Source organism: Pongo abelii, chromosome 6, assembly GCF_028885655.2.
Source record: "Pongo abelii isolate AG06213 chromosome 6, NHGRI_mPonAbe1-v2.0_pri, whole genome shotgun sequence".
NCBI classification, from domain to species: domain Eukaryota; kingdom Metazoa; phylum Chordata; class Mammalia; order Primates; family Hominidae; genus Pongo; species Pongo abelii.
In genome coordinates, this window is record NC_071991.2 from 78,009,756 (window position 1) to 78,026,011 (window position 16,256).

General features: G+C 40.0%; 1 protein-coding gene across 1 annotated transcript in view; it reads left to right on the forward strand.

Annotated features, from left to right (window-relative positions):
* COL28A1 (collagen type XXVIII alpha 1 chain) overlaps nt 1-16,256 on the forward strand; it is a 162,238-nt gene that overhangs the window by 125,659 nt on the left and 20,323 nt on the right. Inside the window, exons 28-30 of the mRNA XM_002818208.5 lie at nt 12,996-13,064; nt 13,747-13,827; nt 13,917-13,952. Coding sequence (XP_002818254.3) covers nt 12,996-13,064; nt 13,747-13,827; nt 13,917-13,952 — 186 coding nt within the window. The remainder of the gene's footprint in view (nt 1-12,995; nt 13,065-13,746; nt 13,828-13,916; nt 13,953-16,256) is intronic.

The window sequence follows — 16,256 nt, forward strand, 5'->3', positions numbered from 1 at the left end:
CCTGATAGAACTGGTGTCAACGTTTTCATCTCATCTCATAGTGAGAACTGTATCTCCCTAGTTTGATTCTCTAAATACCTGTACAAAGCAATTTTCTTTAAATATGATACAGTTACTACATGCAGTCTCTCATCTGCTAATTGAACAATGAATTGTATTTGTGATAAAAGTATTGAACAAAGAGTAATATATGAGGTGGGATTGGGAACTAGTAAGATTGAATCCATATACCACACACTAAAATGAATCCATTCCTTCTGAGCCATAGAATATAGGTATTTATAATTTATCTCTTCTTATTGCATAAGATAATGACATTGCAACAAGCCTTGACGGGAAGAAGCAAAATGTTCTGATGTTTAACCTTGATGTTCAAATGATGAAATTATGAGCTGGAACTAATCCTAATAATCTCAGTCAATGTGCAAAACAGTTTCCCAGAGTAGCCAGCTGTATTGATGGTAGATTTTAAAGTATGAATTAAAGGAAGACTCAGGGCAACTCCTCACCCATTGGGAGAATCCCGTCACTACATGCTTTTGCTTATTTTTTCAAAAAGCCTCCCTTATGAGCATTGTTATTTGTCCTTCTGTACTCTGCATTCCTGGCTCTTAACATTGAATCCTGCATGTTTAGAAGTGGAGTAGAAGCTCAGGCAATGGATATAATAAATTTTGGGGGTTCTCAATTAGGGATTGGAATAAGAATCCATGCCTGCCATATTTGAGGAATGTCAGTGACAATTTGGAATGCAGTGAGCATTGTGATATAAGAAGTTCTTATATCTTAGGTTGGGTTTTGCACAGAGGAGTGACCTGATATAAATCATGATTTAAAAGGATGGTTCTGTGGCAGTATGTGACAAATGGGCTATAAGGGGACAAAAACAAATAAAGAAGTAAGATAGAAATGTTATTGCCAAAGTGCAGGCAGGAGATGGTGTGGGCAGGGTGGTGATGGTGGAAGTGATAAGGGGTGGTTGCATTCTGGACTGAATATGGGGTATAATATAGACAAAGAAGTCAAGGATAACTAAGATTTTTGACCTGAATGACTGGAAAGGTGAAATTTCCATTTTCTGAAATGGGAGACTTTATATAATAGGAAGAATGGAGGTAGGTAGGTGTTGAGAAATCAGAAATTCAGACTTGGGCATGTACAGCTAAATCTTTAAATGGACCTGCTAAGTAGGTATTTGGGGATAGAAATCTGGAGTTCAGGGGAGAGGTCAGGACAAAAGATATACATTTTATTTAACAATTTATAGGTGGTATTTAAAGTCTTGAGACTGGATGAGGACGTGTGGAGAGTGAAAGTATACATAGAAGAGAAGAAATCCAAGGACTGGGCCCTGGGTCCTCCAGCATTTGAAAGTTTGTATGATGAAGAGGACCTGGCAAAGGAGGCTGAGATGGAGTGGCCAGTGGGGTAGACAGAATGAAAAGAAAGAGGTGTCCTGGAAGCCAGGTGAGGAAATATTTCACAGAGAGCTAATTTTGGTGCTGCTGATTAGATGAGAACTGAAACATGATCATTAGCTTTGACAACCTGGAAGTCATTGGTGACTTTCACAGGAGCTGTACACACACACACACACACAAATACACACACACACACAAATACCCACACATCCTATGGAAAGAGGGGAGAGGGAGGGAGAAATTTAAAAATGGAAAGTCTTAATTGATGAATTAGGGTAAAGGGAATATGGGAAATATTTGTATTATTCTTGTAATTTTTTCCTGTCAGTTTGAAATGATTTTAAAATAAGAAATTTTAAAAAGAGAAAATGTTAAGAAAGAAGTGAAGACAAAGTATACAGGCAACACTTGTGAAAAAGAAGTATAGAAATGGAGTTATAGAGGAAGTAATATGTGCGATTAAGGAAGGTTTTTTTTTAAGCTGGGAGATATTATCGTATGTTGTATGCTGCCGGAAACAATCCAGCAGACAAAATTCCGTAATGCCAAAGAGGAAGGAGTTGCTAGGCGTGTGCTTGATTTTTCAAATAAGAAAGGGCTTCTTCAGATCCCCTCCCACCAAACATGAGAATGCGTTCTACAACATTCTGAAGGGCACCTGGCCATGCAGACTCTGCTAGGGGAGAATACATTTCCTAGTTTTTTCCAGCTTTTATAGACACATTCCTCATATTTCTTGGCTCATGGCTCCTTCTTCCATCTTCAAAGCCAATGGTTTCCATCTTTTCTGTCTGACTCTGCTTCACCTTATTTTCTATTGCTTGGCCTTCTTCTCTCCTGTCTGTCAAATCTCCCTCTGCCTTGCTCTTAGAATACTTGTGGTTACATTTAGGGCTCACACGGATAATCCGGGATAATCACCCATGCCACAATCCTTAACTTTTTCCATGGATAATAGGGTTCATAGGCTCCAGGGATGGAGACCTGGATATCTAGGGGCTATTGTTTAGCCTACTCAAGTATTAAATCAGCATGAAGGGGGCTTTGCCCTTTCACTGCTTCTGGGTCCATTCTTGTCTGTTAATGAACTGATAAATGGAAAAGAGAAGAGTAATTTGAAAAGCATACAACATTTTATGGAATCCTTTCATTCAGAAAAGTATACAGAGGGATTGAATGCTTTGCTTGGAGGCCCCATTCCTGCTGCTATTGTAGCAGCTGTGGCCACACAGGTCAGCAGTTCTGGCTGGCTTTGCATACTGGCAGCTCTGCTGAAGTGGCCTATGCAGTCAGCAGAATGCTGCTTAAATGAAGTGTAGTATTTTTCTAACTTGTGGTAACTCCCTTATCTGCTTTATTTGTCTCAGAGGACAGTGCCACAGAATTTTTTAATAAAGTGGCCCTAGACTCAGCTCCAGATTCCAGGCCCAGAGAATCTGGTTGTAAACTCTTCTTTCAATTGACCCGCATAATGAATTCTTGGATGGCATTTTTCCATGTATCCCTATTTTATTATTTCTTTTCCATATTGAACTCCAAAAATTTGTCATGAAATTTGCTTCCTATCAACCTGAGAGGAACCCAGGCTAAACAAGACAAAATTTAGGATGCATAATCTCTAGGCAACTTCTACCAAAAAGATGGCCAACCTCCACATCCATTCTCTCTAGCTCAGAACAATATGCAGGGCCCTGAAATAGGCACTCAGAAGGTAGAAAGGCTAATAAGGAGAAATGCCTCCACTTTGGGAGTTTATGTTAAGTAGGACAGATAGGATGTGAGCATCCAAGCCTGTTATGAGACACATGCTCTAAGAAAGTTGTAGGTTGATATGGAAGATATCACTCTTGGCTGGGGTCAGGGCGGATCAGGGAAGACTTCTTGGATGTGTTTGGGAGGCTGGGACTTGCCCACAGACTGGATGAGGGTGTTCAGGAAGCACAGAGGTCAGAACACAAAAAGAATCCTGAGCCTGAGGGGTGAGTGGAGAAAGGAAAGCCAAGAGTGAAAAGCAGATGTGGCTGAGGTGTATTTGATGGATTTGGTTCTGAAATGGCTAGCATATGGAAAACTGTAGAAAGTAGATATGAAGTTACGCCTGGATCTAAGAGACAGGGCTGAGACTGCGGACTAGAGAATTGGAGATTCTATGACTAAAGTCATAGAAGTGGACAAGATTGCTAAGGATAACATGAAGGTAAAAGTAAGGGACCCTGGCAGAAACCTACCTTGAGGATACGGGGAGTACCAATGGAGGCATCAGAGTAGTTAAAGGCAAACTGACATCTAAACACACAAACCACTAAACACTCAGGAGGACAAGGAGACTGCATTGTGCAGATGGCCAGCAAAGAGAGCATTCCAGACATCCTTGTCTCTAGCAGAGTCAACTGTCATAAAGCCAACCCTGTCTCTCTGTATTTATCACTTGTGGTGTGAATATATTCAAATGCCATGTGAGGCATTCATGAAATTTGGCAGGTTTTACAGATAGCTGTTTAGACAGGAGGGCATGACAAGTTAATGTATGCAACTGAGTCCAACTGGAAAAGCCCCTCAAAGCCATGGCACCCTTTGCACTATGACCTATCCATATATTTAACTCTAGGACTTAAACTAAGAACAATTTTATTGTCAGAAAACAGGACTAAATTCTGTGAATTGGCTAGAAAATCAAAATTGTGAGCATGTATCCATGAAGCAATCAACATAGTTAAGTGGCTTGACTGTTGCTGAGATTATTGGCAAATATTCATTTGCTACTTGTCCAATCACTTTATCATTTGCTAGTGGTTATAAACAGAAAAAATGGAAGCAAGGACTAAAAGTTTAAGCAAATGATTGCAGGAAACAATCTCCAAATGGAGAACATTTGACTGTAAGTATTGAGAGCTGAGCTAAGCCAATTTGGATATTTATTATTTGTTAGATTCTGTTTGATGACTATCAGAAGAATGGCCTCTGAAGAATAGAATTCAGTAGAAGTATCTGCTTCCTCCTAGACAACTTTGCTATCAGATGGCATGTTTCAATTAAAACAAATTTCAGACAGAATTCTACCCTGTGTTCAGCTATTTATTATAAGCAGGCATAAACACTTTTACTAAAAGATTGGTCAAAGTTCCAATCAGTAGGAGTATCTGCTTCCTCCTAGACAACTTTGCTATCAGATGGCATGTTTCAATTAAAACAAATTTCAGACAGAATTCTACCCTGTGTTCAGCTATTTATTATAAGCAGGCATAAACACTTTTACTAAAAGACTGGTCAAAGTTCCAGTCAGTAGGAGTATCTGCTTCCTCCTAGACAACTTTGCTATCAGATGGCATGTTTCAATTAAAACAAATTTCAGACAGAATTCTACTCTGTGTTCAGCTATTTATTATAAGCAGGCATAAACACTTTTACTAAAAGATTGGTCAAAGTTCCAATTCTATATATTTTAAAGCATTTTGCATGAAATGAACACTCTGAGGCAAATGCAAAAATATTCTCATGACAGGACCAATTAACCTTTTAGTCACATCAGGTGAAGGGATTCTTCATTATGCGATGAGAGTAGGAGGCACTTGTTCTGAATGGAGCTCAAGAATTAGGTGCTCTGTTTGGCTGGTGGGTGGACCTCACTCTTATGCCCAATTTGTGTAGGGGGTAAGGTACCTGTACAACATTTCTAGCTACCACATGTCTTAAACACTCCTTATTTCATCAAAGATAAATTGTTTTAATTATCCCTATGGAGCAAATCCAGATAGCAGTAGTTGAAGCACGTGCCTGAGAAGTGTGGACTACTGAATAAGCTATTTCAAGTGTTAACTTAGCATCCCTAGAGTGCAAATTAAATTAACTTGCACATACACATATTCATGATATGATCTAAATGGAAGTGTATTAAGGTAAATTACAGACAATATAATTATTATCTTACTTTTTGCATAAATAGAGCAAAAGCCACCGTGGTAAGCTGAATAATGGTTCTCAAAGATGTCCACCTCTGAATCCCTGGAATTAGTACATATTACCTTAAATGGCAAAAGGAATCCTGAGATGGGGAGATTACCCTGGATTATCTGGGTGGGCCTTGAATATAAGGCCCGAATGTCCTTTATAAGAGGGAGGCAAAAGGAGAAGAGACTATGAAAGATGCATCGTGATGATGGAAACAGACTGGAGTGCAGGAAGATGGAGGAAAACTGTTGAATACAGGTGGCCACCAGCAGCTGAAAAAATTAAGGAAATAGATTCTCTTCTTACAGCCTCTAGAGGAAACCAGCCCTGTTGACACCTTGACTGTAGCCCAGTGAAACTGATTTCAGACTTCTGACTTCCAGAACTGTAAGAGAATACCACTAAATTCATGGCAATTCATTACAACAGCAATAGAAAACAGATACAGCCGTCAGTATTAATGTCAGCAGCATCTTGGTCCAGCACAGGGACATTTCCATGGGAGCTGTTCTGGAAACCCTTGCTATACATGGCTGACAGTGCTTAGGTTATTAACAAAAGCCCTGCGTTGAGGGCCATGGAGAGAGGGGAAGAGGTACAAATGGTGCAGGTTTTAAACTGTTTTTAGGAACAGACTCAAAATCAGTCCCTGAATCTATAAAGGGTCAACTATTTCTCTGCCTTTCACCAGACACAATGAAACTAGATCACCATTTGAATGAAAATCAAATATATGAAGCCATGTTTTCGTTCCATTAAGCCCATCAGGATTGTATTCTGGCCAGGCCTACACTTCAACAAATGGCTTCCCTGATAACAAGTAACTTACTCATTGATTCTGTTCCAACCAAATAGGGTGCTTTATTGAACAAGCATTAGGCTGTCTTAGTCCCCATTAGAGAATGTTAATGTATCTATATGGGACATTAAGTTAGAGGGATTGAATTGCACAAAGGAAAAGGATTTTAAGAAACTGGAAGCTGCTGATTATCAAGTTAGAGAAGGGGAAACTGCCTGGCTTCTGCTCTACACCAAGATAGTATTAGGGAATGAAAACCAGCAAAGCCTTTGTTCGGAGGGACTGTCAGCTTTGCATTTGAGTGAAAGTATTAGTGAAGCCTTGGTTTTATCATGTATATACTTGCTCCCAGGGTTGTCACAAAAATTAAAAGAGTATATGAGCTCAATTCTTTGCACATGGGCACACAATAAATGGCAGTTGCTGGTTACAGTAGGAGAATTAGGATCAGAACTACAGGGAGAAGGAGATCAATACCCAAATGGCAGGCCACTGGGTTGCTCTAGGGGGTCTCTGGATAAGGTCCTTCTATCAATATGTACAATTTTATGTACTAGAAAGGCTAAGGAGAAGTACATTTACCTTCTCAAGTGAATTAGCTGTACTCACAAAGCAGAAAATGATCCCTTTCAAAACAAAGGTAGTTCCTGGATTCCAGGCCAAATACTTGTTGACTATTCAGGTAGATCACTGCATCTCGTTAACTGTTATTAACCCACTAAGTCAACATCTTAATCCTGGCTTTTTTATTTGACCTAGCAGAAGGCTTTCACACCCCACTTTCAAAATGTTAATTCTATAAATGTTAATATTACCACATTTGCTGTATCAAACACTTTGCATATATATATATATATTTATATGTATGTGTCATATTATTTTTCTGAAACACTTGAGAGTAAAATTCAGATTTGGTACCCATTTACCCCTAATACATCAGTATTTTTGCTACAAACAAGCACATTCTTTTATATAACACAGTACAATAATAAACATCAGAAAATTATTGATACAATACTATTTAATCTATAGAACTCGTTTAAATTTTGCCAAGTGTTCATCTAATTCTTTTTAACTTTTTAAAGTATTGTTTTATTCTTTAGTAAAGGATTATTTATATGCAGTAAAATTTACCCTTTTTAGTATGCAGTTTTTATGTGTTCCAGCAAACCCATATGAGGAGGCCTCTAATGGTCTGGACATGGTTTCCTGACCCTCCCCAAGTAGTAGGGCATCTCTAAAGATCTGGGCCCAGGATTCATTCTTGCAAGGTTTATTCTGTTTCCTTCAAAAGGAAACAGAATGTGGTCTGAAAATTCATATGGTCCCCACATTCGTATGTTGAAATTTTAACCCCAAAGTCGATGGTGTTACGAAGTGGGGCCTTGTGGTGGTGATAGGTCACCTCTGCCCTCAGGAATGGTATTAGCACCCTTATAAAGGAGGCCCCAGGGAGCTGTCTTGCCCCTTCCACCATGTGAGAACACGGCAAGAAGGTGCCACCTATGAACCAGGAAATGGACCCTCACCAGACACTGAATTTGCCAATTCCTTGATCGTGGGCTTTCTAGCCTCCAGAACTGTGAGAAATAATCTGCTGTTGTTTATAAGCCACCCAGACTATGGTATTTTGTTATAGCAGCACAAACAGACTGAGACCTGTGGGACTGCTGCTTCCCTTCCCAGGCTGGCACCACAAGGGAAACCTACTCCTGACCCTAGTCCAGGCCCCAGTCTTTCTCTTGAGCACCGGCAAAGTCCCTGAGAAGAGTCTGTGAGTAGCTGTGATTTTCCCTTGTGCCTGCAGCTCCCAGGGGTCCTATCCCCTCCTGCTATCCCACACTCAGCCTTTAGCAACCTGTTACAAATTTTAGCTAAATTCTTACCAGCTTGTATAATATGTGGCACCTCCACCAGGTAGGTGAATATCCAAGCCTGTGTCTCCTTGAAGGATCTTGACTTTCCTTACATGCTGAATTGGCTGGTTGCCCTGCAACCACAGCTCTATGATTGATTCATGAAAAGCTGTGACTTCACAGATTAATTCTCATTTTTTGTTGTTGGGGCTTTAAGAATGAGAGTAGCATTTTTTCCACTTTTCTACACACTGGCAGAAGCCAGATGTCCATTTTACATTTTATGATCATCTATAAATTTGATTTTTTTCTTACCACACCTTACTGAGAAAACATTTCAAAAGAAAAATCATTGTTTCCTGACGTATCAGTAATGCAAAAATAAATCAATGGAAACATTCAGGTAGATGTGCATTATTCTTAGAAATTTCTCTCCCAGAGAACAAGCAGTCATCTGAAAAATGAAAATGATCACATCTTTATCAGGACACATCTAATGTGGTGATATAGTGATTAACCACGGTTTGAAATTTAGATTTAATTATAGCTTCCAATAAAAAGGTTGTTTCCTGCAGTTGCTTCTGACCCACACTCAAATCATTGTTTATCATTTTCCTGAGACTTATACATTTAAAAGTCTGATTGGATAGCATTCACCTCTGCCGAGATCAGACATGGATTTACTTGCTAAAGGCTTTTAGCTAGATAGTCTACTCTGAAAGTTATAGGAAGCCTTTAAGTATTTTGAAGGGAAACTAGCGATTAAAAAGAAAATGAATTGCCTTTATTATAGGGAAATCTAGCTGCCTGGAGTATCTATAGTGTTAACAGTTATATAGAAAATATTTATATTGTGAAGTAATGCAAAACAAATTCCTGAACATTACCCTAACAAGATAATTTGCTACTCTAATGTTTTTTCCCTCAGGGCATGTGTCATGCTTCCCCTTACAACAATAGGTTTTAGCTATATTAGGAAATTGTGTCATTTCTTAAAGGCAGCTGGTTAGTCATGAACATTTATTGGACATCTTCTGTATTAGCTACTGGAGGAATCTGAAATATTGTAAAAGAAATAATTATTCTAAGTAATTGTCAGAAAGGTATGGCATTCTTTCTGGATTCACTTTGTCTAAACGTATAACTCCCAGTGATAATTCACCATCACACCACAGTCTCAGCTCCTCTGTTTATCACACTCTTCTGTCCTTTCAGGTTGAGACAAAGCCAACCATAGATTTCCTCTTAGTGTTCTCCCATGAGCCTTTAGTCTGTCTTATCCCTGGCCAACTGTACCCCCTAACTTAGGTACAGCGGTCTGACGCATCTCCCCTGCAACCCAAACCTTCTACCAGGTACCTCACTGAATGAAAATGTCCTCATTCACCTCCACAAAAAATCTGAGAAAACGAATTTATACAAAAGTGTAATTTACCAAGACATCTTTCTTAAGAGGATATCTTTCCTATAATATTTGTGTTTGTTTTCCTTTTGATTTGAACAGAAGAAGATGGTATAACCTCAGGCAGGTAGCTGCCTGCAGTCCTGCATATCACTCTGGGGGCTGGCTGCTAGTCTGTATGTAGGCAGACCCTACTAACCTTCATGTTCAGAAGCAGGCCACAGATCCACTCCTATTAGAGCATGTTTTGCAGTGAGCATAATGAGGTTGTTCTGTGTTATCTACACATTCCCACCTGTTCATCTTCATGACACCTATGTTGGGAGTGCCATCTTTGGAAACAGGACAAATTTTTCTCCTCTCCTGTTTTTGATTGAATTTTCATCTTGGAATGCCAGTGTCGGTTTAATGTTTAGGGCTTATTTAACTGGCACAAATTCCTATCCAGGGTTCTGGGGCTCCCGGTGATATCAAGTTTCCTGGTGGGAAAAGATTACAGTAGTCCCTCCTTATCTGCAGGAGATATGTTCCAATATTCCCAGTGGGTGCTCGAAACCTTGGATACTACCAAACCCTAAATATGCTATGTTTTTTCTATATACACATACCTATAATAAGGTCTAATTTAAAATTAGGCAAAGTAGGAGATTAACAAGCACATAATAAAATAGAACAACTATAAGCAATATACTGTCATCAAAGTTATGTGAATGTGGTCTCTCTCAAAATATCTTATTATACTATACTCACTTATTTTCCAACCACAGTTGACTGTGGGTAAGTGAAACCACGGAAAGTGAAAGTACAGATACAGGGGGACTACTGTATTCTATCCTGACTTTAAACTGAATAAAGAAGACCAATCATCCCTACTTGTTCCCTCTAAGCAACTAACAGAGGAAGAACTCCTCTTCGGGGTGAGCCTCCTTAGGTGGGCCCAAGACATTGTAGTGCAACACTGCATACCCATTCCCAGTGGGCCCAGTATGTTACTGTGCTGGGCTTGGCTCAACAGATACCAAAGTGAAAAGACATTCAGTGAATTAAGTTCTCTGTAGTCTCACCACTGTAAAGAACTTATTTTAAGTCCTCTGGTGTTGAATTGGGGAGGCAATACCATAACCCCATACCTACAACCAGTTTAGAAACACACGTAAGAGAATAAAAAGAACCTTAGAGTTCAGTCAAGCCAATGTGCTGTGAGAGGTTAGGGATGGGTGTGTGAAGAATTGAGCCCTTTAGTTCAACTTCAGAGAATCTGTACTGTGTTCATTTTATTTTGTACCATTTTATATAATATTTGTTTAGATGTAAGAGTTTCCTCCTAGGAATGTATACAAGTGTGCAAAGGCATATAAAAGGATATTCTTAAAATATTATTTTTAATACAGAAATATTGGAAATAACCTAAATGTACATCAAAAGGCTAATGGATAAGTTGTATTCAGTTATTTAATGAAACACTGTATAGCAGAGAGAAGATCAACAAATTAGAACCTCATATATATATATATACACACACAAAAATTTCAAATAGATAATATTGAGGTTTTTTTAAAAAAATTGGATGCGTAAATATATCATTTATTGGAAATTTAAAATATTAAAAATATCAGCCAGGTGCGGTGGCTCATGCCTGTAATTCCAGCACTTTAGGAGGCCGAGGCAGGTGGATCACCTAAGGTCAGGAGTTTGAGACCAGACTGGCCAACATGGTGAAACCCTGTCTCTACTAAAAATACAAAAATTAGCCGGGCATGGTGGCACGCACCTGTAATCCCAGCTGCTCAGGAGGCTGAGGCAGGAGAATCGCTTGAACTTGAGAGGTGGGGACTGCAATGAGCTGAGACCACACCACTGCACTCCAGCCTGGGTGACAGAGAGACTCTGTGTCAAAAAAAAACAAAACAAAAAACAAACAACAAAAAAAGATGTATTATTTTGAAATGTAGTTAAAGCATTAAAACATGGATACAAATGATAAATATGAATTTCAGGTAGAGATTTTCTCTCTCAGGGAAATAGGATTGGGGATGAGTACCTAAGAGGTTTGAATTGTATCTGTTTTATTTTTTAACGTGGTAGATAGGTGTTTACTTTATTCTATATGATTTTTGTTTTGAAATATTTCATTATAACAATTTAAAAGAGAATGGGCCCTTTTGATTTGAAAAAGCTTGACAGCCAATGAACAAGGTAAAGGAGGCTTAGGGATGTTGAGTTGCCCAAAGTTGTAATGGTCTCCAAGCAAACCTCTGTGGCCCCTTCCAGGAGTGCCTCATAAATCCCATCATGCCTCCTGGAGTAGTGGCTCTCAAGCTTTAGTAAACTTATGACAAAATGCATATTTTGCCTTTACCTTCACTTGTGATTCTCATTTAGATGGTTTGAGGTTGGGCCTGGGAGATGCAATTTTTATCAAGCATGCCAATGATCTTGGTGGGGATGATCAGGATAGTTTTGAAAACCACAGATCAATCCCGAGGAGCCCATGGTCCTTCAAGCCTTTGCCAGAGACTCATCACTAATAATTATCCAGAGTAAAATAGGGATTGAGTATAGGATCCAAGGAGCATTAGAACTATGACTTTCTATACTTGCTAGTGATTGTTTCTGTTTCATGCTCAACACCGTGAAACCCCTTGGAACCTGTGTGGTTTTGGTGGGGCAAGAAATAATGTTAAAATGTGATGGAGAAATCTGGAAACAAGTCCTGAATGTTGCTACAAATTATGAGAGATGGAACCAACAGTGTAAGGGGAATTACATAAACAATAACTTGGCATTAATTGTGGATGGATGCTGTTATATACTCTTTTCCCCGTACTAAAATGACATTTTTTTCTTTTCTTTCTTTTTTTTTTTTTTTTGAGATGGAGTTTCACTCTTGTTGCCCAGGCTGGAGTGCAGTGATGCAATCTCAGCTCATTGCAACCTCTGCCTTCTGGGTTCAAGCGATTCTCCTGTCTCAGCCTCCTGCGTAGCTGGGACTACAGGTGCGCACCACCATGCCCAGCTAATTTTTGTGTTTTCAGTAGAGACAGGATTTTGCCATGTTGACCAGGCTGGTCTCAAACTCCTGACCTCAGGTGATCCACCTGCCTCGGCCTCCCAAAGTGCTGGGATTACAGGCATGAGCCACCGCGCCCAGCTAATAACGTGTGTTTTTTTAACATACCAGAAAACATGGAAAAATGTAAAGAAGATGAAACCCACCTTTACTACCATAGCTGAAATAGCAGCTATCTGTTACGTGTGAACTGGTTGATGTGTTCATAGCTTGAAATTAGCCACAGTGAAAGTATTTACACCACAGAAATAGGCAAATGGCATAAATCAGAGCCCTCACTCCTATCCTAGTCTTAGTTGTTAAACACTTACTAGCAAACCATTGAGCCATACACATACATGTATGTATTTATATACATATATTTATATATATATATTTCCCCCCAATATTTAGATAATACTATAATGCAGTTTTAAACCGTAAGTGTGTTTTTGACTCAAAGAATATCCAAGCTATCCTGGGAAATTAATAGAACATCTCTTTCTCATATCCTGTGTAGGGGGAACAAGGACCACAAGGCTTCCCAGGCCCAAAGGGCACAATGGGCCATGGTCTCCCAGGCCAGAAGGTAAGTGTCTCAGGATCTTAGAGAAATGCTTAGGCTTAGGATCTCAATAGCTTAACTTTAACTTTGGAAGAACTCTCATATATGTGTCATGCTTCCCTTTACAACTCTCAGAAGAAAAACAATCCACTCGAAATAAAATCCTTGTGCATTGCTTTTTCTGCCTGTAAATAGGTTCACTTTATAAAATGTCCTTTTCTTTGAGAGGTTGAGGCAGGGGGATTGCTTGAGGCCAGGAGTTCAAGACCAGCTTGAGCAATATAGTGAGATCCCATCTCTATGTTTAAAAAAATCTCATTTTCTTTATTCTCAGAAGATAACTAATAAAGGATTTATTAGTTATCTTACAACATACTTACAACATACCATGTAGGAGACACCAGATAACTCAGGTACCCAGTAAATTGTGTAATAGTTGTATGTCCTGAAAGGTGAGCTGATTAGATGGTATTATATCTCAAGGTCTCTTCACTCTGAGACCTCTGGTTCATCATGAATTAGATTATGGTATCTGATGGGATGTAAATAAGTTACCCCCAATTTTTTTTCAAATACTGCATTTGTATAAACAAGAACCGAAGGTCTTCAAGAGATGCCAGTTGCAGATAAACCAAATTATAGAGCTTTCCTTATCTGGCTTTTAGATTCACATTCTGAACCTATCATTTTACCCTATTGTGTAAAGGGAGAGCACGGAGAACGGGGCGATGTGGGAAAGAAAGGTGATAAAGGAGAAATTGGAGAGCCTGGATCTCCAGGAAAACAGGCAAGAAGTAGTTTTTAATGTCTCACTGTGATTTTATACTCTAACTGGTTCCAACCTATATTGACTTTTACTCTTCTTCCACTAAGTAGGGTTTACAAGGACCCAAAGGAGACCTAGGACTTACAGTGAGTATCCATTCTAGAGGGTAATTGAGGGTTTTGTGCTTGCAAAATTGTTGCATTCATGCTTTAGCTTTAGAATTATGAATTTTTTGGATGCAGAATCCCAGTTTCTATTTAAATGAGAGCAACTACTACCAGCCCAGTGTTGACTTAGATGCATGAGGTAATTGAATCTGACTGTGAGGGGAGAAATAAAACCTTGTCCTGCCTTATGGTGGGTGTGTGTGACTACTCCACTCGGATCCTTGGTAGAAATGATCACACTGCTGTTACTGGCCAACAAGGAGGTGAGCTGTTTCAAAAAAGCCAGATTACCAAATGACTTTAATTTATGTGGTTCATCTCATTTTAGAATGAGGACTCTTTTTTCCTGAACTAGTTCCTTTAGAAGTGCTCTGAGGAGAGCAGCAATCACAAAATTGGGATTATAGTTATATATTGATTCAATTATTCAATAAGTATTTTTTGAGCATCTATAAACATTTCCCTGTTCTTCTCCCCACACCAGTAAGAACAGAAAACTGACTCTTTAAAGTCTCCTTAGTGGAAGGCAAAGTCTCATTCTTTCTTTCTGCTTTGAAGGCAATCCATCTTCTGGGGTTGAGGAAAATCAAAGACCTTTTCCTTTTTTCCTGTTGGACTTTTCCAGGGTTGTGGTCTAGCGGGGCTGATTTGATGTACTGTATTAGGAACATCCAAGTGTGAGGGAGTGGCAGTTCAGGTGGTGACGGCAAGAGCTGAGAGCTGGGCATGTGACCAACAGAACTGCACATGTGTTCTGCGAGCTGTCTGCCTTTTTCTCTTTGTTGTTCCCCACCACAAGTCAGACCCCCAAAGATGCCCATAGTAGATGAAGTAGCTACATATGCACAATTTCTCCCCAAAAGTAGCAGGGGAGTGTGTATGTAAATGAGCAGAGGAACGTTCCCTGTAGGTTTATACCTGCCCTACTGTCCCAACATGGGGAGAGGGACTGGTTTCCTTTCTCCATTCATTTATTTATTCATTCATTTCACCAACCTTTATTGGATGTATCCAGTAAACCTTACTCTGGATCAGGCTCCAAAATAGGCACTGGGGAAATAGTGGAGAGTGAGGCTACTTCTTGGAACTGAGAGAGCTCACAGCCTGGTGGAGAGAAAGACAACAAAGATGTTCACCTACAGAGTGATAAATGCTATGATAGAAGATGTGGTCTGGGGGTCCAGAGCAGACAAGATGGTGTATGATGGTGTTTGAGGGCAGGATAGGCTTTATCTCTTGAGTGGAAGCTTTTCAACCAAGAGGCAGAGACCTTAGAAGTAGGGACATCATTCTGCTGACTTTGGTTTTCTAGATTCTGGAGAAAGAGACTAGCAAGACGAGAAGAGTGAAGGAAAAGAGAATTTGCATTAAGTGAGAATTTAGTGTGTGACAGGCTCTGTGTTAGGCTCCTGTACATCACTACATGTTAGGCTCCTTACCTAGTACTGCAGGGTGTTTTAGAGGCCCCTGCTCTAGAACCCTCATCCTTCTCCGGCTGCACTCCTTCCTCCAGGTGAGAAGTCCTTGGGGCCAAAGGGCATGCACATATATCCCTCTATGCCACACTCTGGATGCATGCAATTCCAGAATTCTCGGTTGAAATGGCCACAGGTTTGGAGAGCTGAAGCACTGGCCTGGATGCATGGGCCCAGCCAAGAAGTGGCCAAACAGCAGGTGGTTTCAGGGGATTTGGACAGAGCTTGGAAATGAGGACTGGTTCACGGCATGAATGCTGGCCAAACCCCCATGCAGTGTAGGACTAGTGGGTTGTGGTACAAGAAGACGGTGATAGGCTGATGGCCATAACCTTCTCTTACCTAAGATCCCACCTTTAATCTGCATGACAGCTCCATGAGGTAGACAGTGTCTCCACATCAAATGGAGACACGCAAGTCAGGTTGGACCTTACGCCCAAAGTCATCTAGCTGGCACGTAGCAGAGCCCTTATAGCCAGAGGTGGCCTGTCTGATACCATTCAGGCTGCTCCAACATGAAAGCTGTTCTCAGAAGGCCTCTTTCCTCTCCCCCTCTCATCCTTTCTGTGATCGAATGTATCCCCCAATAGCTATCAATTGTGCAGATTCGTTTCAGACTAACAAACTCCTCTTTTAAGAGGCAAATGCCATTGATGGCATTAAATGTTTTAATACCTCTCATAAAATTATTTAAAAAGACTCTGTTTCTCTACCTGTCACTTCGGTGTTAGCATTTCCCAGTGTCTGGCCCCAGTCTTCCCTGTCTTCAAACTCTCAGGGAATGCAGCCACTAAAGGCAGGGGGACAT